The 6,265-nt window shown below is 44.5% G+C and overlaps 1 protein-coding gene across 8 annotated transcripts in view; it reads left to right on the forward strand.

Moving 5' to 3' along the window:
* Positions 1-5,422, forward strand: part of SHLD2 (shieldin complex subunit 2) — a 1,351,673-nt gene extending 1,346,251 nt beyond the window's left edge. For all 8 annotated transcript variants that reach the window (XM_069610780.1, XM_069610782.1, XM_069610781.1 and 5 more), the window contains 2 exons: positions 1,496-1,611; positions 2,459-5,422. In XM_069610780.1, the coding sequence (XP_069466881.1) occupies positions 1,496-1,611; positions 2,459-2,631 (289 nt within the window). In that variant the 3' untranslated portion in view covers positions 2,632-5,422. The remainder of the gene's footprint in view (positions 1-1,495; positions 1,612-2,458) is intronic.
* Positions 5,423-6,265: the final 843 nt, after the last annotated feature.

Here is a 6,265-nt window from a genome sequence, read left to right on the forward strand (position 1 = left end):
TCCACTTACTCATGTGCTCACCAGGATCTTCATGGCAGCTGGCTTCCCGATCCCCAGTGCCCACACCCTCATGGCACTCCATGTGGAGGATGCTTTTGACCCTCTCCTCCCATGGTGTGAGCTGTAGTGGGGTCACATTGCCTCCAACTGTGGCCGCTGTGTCCCTGCAATGGGTATCGACGAGCATCCGCACCCTCCTCGTCAGGTCGTATCACTGCTTCTGTATTTCATCCATGTCCCGTGGGTGGTTTCCGACAGTGGCCACCTTGTCCCTTATCCCGGTCCATATGGTGGTCTTGCGATGGGGGGACATCTTTCTGTGGCATGGCCCATAAAGCTCGTCAGCATTGCCGACCACCTCCTCGGCCAGCACATAGAGCTCCCGCTCACTTCATTTTGGCTTTCTTTGACACATTTCTGTCACCTTCCCTTTGCCTGAGGATATGTTCAGGGTGTGTTGTAAGCTTGGATGGCAATCCCTTAATGAGGATTTTCAGTGGATTGCGTTTTTCAAAATGGCCGCCTCCGTGCTTCCTTTTCCTGTGATGATTTCTGCCTGCAGTAATTCCGCCAGCGGAAATTTCCGCTCCATGAATGGCCGATAACAGTAATTCTGCAGATCATTAGTGGAATTACTGTTACTACCAGTGGGGTGGGCACGCCCCCGCCAGGTTGTAATATGGCAGTAATTCTACTATTACACACGCAGTAACGCTAATTTTGCGACAGCAGAGTTACTGCCGATTTTGGAACATACTCGTAATGAGGCCCCGTGTGACTTATTAGTAAAGAAAACTGTTAAATATCCTGTCAATCCCATTGGGGGATGGTGGTAATAAATACTATTTTGAGAACAAATATCAACTCAGAAGCTATATTTGCCCTTCATCAAAGTTTAGCTGTCCATTTGTAAGGGAGTGCATCCTTGCTCTGTACAAGGAGCAACCATCAGCTGGAACACTGCGCATCTGGAAAAGTGTAGGGTGCTGCGAAATATGTCACGTTAAATATTTCGACTGCCCCCAGGTGGTTATGTAGTTACTCGCAGGGGTGTTGCTAGGTTTGGAAAAAAATCTGGGCGACGCTAATGTCAGGACTGTTGGGACTCGGGGCTAACCGTTTGGTTGTAGCACCTGAGCGACTTTCCGGGGCTACAACCAAAAGACCTGAGGCTATAGCCCCTCAGGGCCCCCGCCTAGCAACACCTCTGGTTACTTTATTTATATATTTAACATATTTCATGGCAGGTTCGTTCATCTTGACCTGCAGCGTATATTAATTTTTTGCAGTCCTGCAAAGTTGATTTTAGATACATTTGCATTTTTTTTAAAAGTAAACTGCATTTATTTCTCACTGGTAAACGCTTTCAAATTCTCCCTTCTCTCCTGTTACTTCTCTTTTTTTCTTTTTCTAACATTGAATATGCATGGTTCTGTAGTATAAATAGCTGAAGAAGATGTTTGCCCCTTTTAAAGCCTCTTATTTGATATTTTAGGCCTGCGATTCTAACCGTATTTGGTGGAGAAAGCGAGATCCAGGTTCACGTGTTGCCGCAGATGGTGGAGAAGATCTTCCTCAATATCCCTCCTCATTTTTTTAATAGAAGGATAGGTATACATCTTCACTTGGATATGCATGTACTATTTCAGAAGCCACCTGATGTCATTTTATTTTTCTCCACAGCATATGTTCATTTTGAGTTTCTGTGGTGCAAAGCTGTCAAGTCTCACGTATGAGTTCTAGTTCTCCAGGCTTCATTCTTTTCAGATATTTTCTAAAACCTCTTTATAGGTTTCCTTGTGTTTAATAGTTTTGTAGTAACAGAAAGCAGACACTGTCTGGAAGATGCTAAGAGTTAAGTGCTGTGCAGTCTGTGCCTGGATCCGTGAAGACGCGGATGCTGGTGGAAGCCGGCAGGCTGCTACCACAGCCCCTGGAGGAAGGGAGTGGTTCCAGCTATCATCCATTATAAAGCGCACTTTGGCTGATATCCAAAGCTCTCCTCCAGCAGTCTGCCTCTTCTCTAGGGAGTGCAAATGTTTTCCAGGGGACGATTCAACAAGCGAAATCCAGTGGCCTTGTAATGACTGCTTATGCGACACACCCTCGAATGTACTGCCAACATGTGTATCCCACCGTGCATGTCAGGATTTGCACCGGTTCAAAAAGTAACCTGGTGAAGGTGACTTTTTGAACCGTGCAAATCCCAGCGCTGTTGTGCTCAGAACCACTTTACCAATGTGATAAGCGCAAACCCTAACTGTACTCTAGAATAAGATTGTATTCTTTGTTCAGTAATCTTCACCATAAGCAGCATACTTCCTGCTAAATTGCATACCATAGGAAAGAGGTCAAGCTCGAGGATTGCTGCTGGTCGGACGTATGTTGTTGCTGCTAAATGGCACATTTCTATTGTCTTGGAAAGTAAAGGGACGTTGTCTTCCTTTCTTGTCCACAGTCTCTTCCTCCGAGGTGACGTATGGAATGGTGGTAGCTGACCTGTGTTATTCGCTGCTTTGCGACTCCGGTGACTCCTACCAGATGACAATAAGGAGTGTCTTTGAGTTGGACGACAACAGCATGCCCTTGCAGCGGGACTTTCACTTGCTGGAGTTCCTTCCTGATCTGTGAGCAGCAGGTCCCGCTGCAGTTGACTGGTCCGCACTGTGTGGTCTTTAGAGCTGGGCAACACAAAATAACTCCTTGGCTCCAACACAACAAAGTAGCACAAGGAACAATACAAACAGAACACAACTTTATGTTGAATCTGCAGTTTAAACTGAATACATTTGATGCATTAAAAAAAGGGACGATGTGTTAACTCATGCACTTAAGAGTAACACATTACTGATCATCATCTTTAGACTGTGCCACATAACCTTAGCGATTTGGTATGGGAAATGTGGGTTGGGCGCAGGGCCCGATTCTTACAATGGGAAGAGCTATACAATATGTGTTCATTCCCCTCCCCTTTTCCTCCATTAGATGCTCAGGGTCAAATGTAATGCTCACGATCTGATGGTTGAAATGCATAGCTTTTGATTGTGCTATTCATGCATAGCACAAGTGCTTAATGTATCACATGTACTTTTTAGAGTTTGCTAGAGGGAGCATTATCCTTTTAGGAGAACTCTTGGTGTTGTCTTTCAGATGCGCCATGCTGACACTCAGCTACTCCATGATGCAGAGGGGGCCTATCATTGGCCCGTTGCATCTTGACTGTGGCTTTGCCCATCCCACCTTTGTTGATTCCACATCGATCCAAAAATACTTGAACGAGGTTTCTCCAAACATCAAAACAAAAAACACAAAAACAACCAGTCCTTCCAAGGGAGACCCAAAATTAGATTTTAAAAGTATCAATAAACATTTTTATCGAGAAAGTTGCTGGTCCCATGGAATTATAGAAATATTTAGTCTAGAGTTTGGATGAATCCTTATAAAAGATGTTAATAAAAGCTTTTAAAATTATATTTAGGGTCCTGCGTTTAAGGGCAGACTCATGGAAGGCTGTCGGTCTTAATCCAGCAGCTTTGATCAGCTTGAGGCAGGAACGTCTCTAAGAAAGGAACTGCAACCCTGAAATGCCACAGCTCGACCTTAAGAGGTGCAGGATCTTTGCTCATCCTCTCCTTCAAAATGCTGTGATGGCTTGGGCATCCCAGGACGCTGGGCGCAGAGTAATGTGGGAGCTTTTCAGGAGTGGTCTCGCTGGTCTTCTTGGAGCCCTGAATTTCCCTCTTAATATCAGTTCTGGTTGCAAGCAGTGGACTCAGATCCTGGCCTACACTAAAGGCCACTGCATGGACCGAAGCAGCCTTGGCACACGAGGAATGGCCATGGAGCACCAGAGATTTAAAGAGGGGCTCCTCATTGATCATATCTTGCCATACACACAAAGGATTATCACTGTCAGAACACTCAGGTACCTGTTAATCACACCCTCTGTCACTTAGCTCTGGAAAGCCCAGGGAAATTCCTTTAAAATGAAAATATATTCTCTTTAAGACTGAACAGAGTGGATTATGCTAACATTCCAAAACCATGAAGAATTCCCCAGCAAGCTCCTCGCCATTTACACAACCCTCTAATGATGTCCGGCTTATAAGGACACAGGCACATGGTTTCTTGCATTGCTTCTCTGGGTCATAGTTCACCCCATGCCCTGGATACAAATGTAGAAGCTGGCCTTATAATTTATGAATATCTGGGCATTTTCTAGTTTGAAACATATCATTGGTATGCTGTCACTATCCCAGACTAGCCATGTTTCACCCGCACATCCATGGGAACAGTAGAAGCCATGCTATCCATACCTGCAAAAATGCAGCGCAACCAACTCTCACAGGAGCATCGAAGATAACCACTCAGCTGTTCAGTACTGTTATTAAACATCCGTGTTATGCGTTTAATAATTACAATATTGTTGATGCATATGCAACCCATTAGCTTTACAATTTTTCAAACCACAGATGTGCAGAAGTGTATAAATGAGGTTTGTGATTAGGGAAATGAGCTGCGTTTCATTTTATAACATGATGTATCGCTTACCTGATAAGGACTATGCAGGTCTGCCGTGTGGTTGGCTTGTTAGTAAAACTGAAGTTCAAACAAGTCAATGTAATGTCCACTTCATTGTTATCACGCTTCATTCTAATGCACCTCTAAGACCCATTGGCTCCTTGCAGTGGTTTCCGTAGCTTTACACTAGTAGTTTTTTTTTTTCATTATCAACACGGTCATGATGAAGGCTTCATGATATTTAATCTGATTTTTCCGCCAGCCCCAAATCTGTCGTAATTTCCTTCATTTCCCTTCCTTCCCTCTATTAGTTTTCATTGATTCATAAGTGTTCCAGAGTGCCTGGTTTTTCCGTTGATTTACCCTTCGGTACTTGCATCTTCGAGTTTGCAGCATCCGCTCAGCGTTATTAAATCGAACATTCACTATCAAAATGTCACCTGATTTTTTTTTCACCCACATATAGTTATTGGCTGCTATATTTTCCATACACGACACTTTTTCCTGTTTTACCTTTGTAAGACCCATTTTTACGGTAATTGGCTTTGAACTCTTGTTTTTCTAACTTGGGGTTTTGAATTATTAATTTTATTGCATTCATATAGTGTTGTTACTGTGTCACACACAGACGTTTATTCAGCTTCACAAAGGAAACGAGGATGACAATAATTGTTTAAATGGATACACAGGCGCTGCTACAAGTTTTATCTTAAATGTGATTATATAGCGGGGGATCTTGCAATAAGGGAAGTAAGGATGGGAAGCCGAGAGGGGCTGGAAAGGGGTATACCAAAGGAGTAAAGTGGAAACACTGAGTGTATTTGCTTTATGAATCTCATGGTTTGTACTTATCGTTTGCAGCTAAACTTAAATAAAGTTGGTAAAAAAAGTGGTTAAATTATGCAACGCATTTCAAGACATGTTTCTTTTTAGCAACATAATAGAAAATTGCCAATGCCAATAGGTTTGGCTTTTGCATGGTAAAAATGTGTTTTGTGTTGCCATGTATTAAAAGCCAAACTATGGCCCTCATTGCAACACCAGCGCTAAACCATGGCACTATTAGCACCATGGTTGGTGCCGGTGTTGTAACGAGTCCACCATAGTGAAATGGGGAAATACCGCCCCATTCCAAGGTTGGCGGGGCGGTATTTCCCCATTTCACCATGGCCCTTCCCCATTTTTGCCCCATAGGGCTCAATGGGAATGGGGAAGGCGGCAATTACAGCACCGCAAATTACGGTACCATAATTGCCTGCGAGGTCGGGTCCTGCAAAGGGACCTCGTAGTAAGGCGCTAAGTGGTTAACGGCGCTGCAGCCTTTTACTCCCCCAAAACAAAACATACCCTTTCCCCACCTCCATCCTCCCTCCCCACTTAACTGCTGGGCAGGAGCTTTGTGCTCTGGTTCCGGTGCTCCTTCCACCCGCAGCCTCTGCCATAGAAATGGAATTTATGATGGCGTCCATGTTGTTTTTCTTATGTTTGTCAGGCGATTGCTGTCGCGCAATATGCCCACAGCCCATCTCCCGGAAAAAAGAAAATTAAATATTTGCACCCAGGGGTGTAAATAGCTATCAAGCCCTCGTCGGGGGTCCGTACATGGCTGGTAACAGCCCACAGCCCTCGGCGAGCCTCTCTCTTCATTCAGGGCTGCGTAGACTCAGGCTGGCGGGTCGTTACCGGCCATGTACGCCTCCCGACTCATGGATGATTGCTCTATGTTTGTCACCAAACAGCTACA

Source organism: Ambystoma mexicanum, chromosome 8 (genome assembly GCF_040938575.1).
Source record: "Ambystoma mexicanum isolate Mex_15411 chromosome 8, UKY_AmexF1_1, whole genome shotgun sequence".
Taxonomy (NCBI): Eukaryota; Metazoa; Chordata; class Amphibia; order Caudata; family Ambystomatidae; genus Ambystoma; species Ambystoma mexicanum.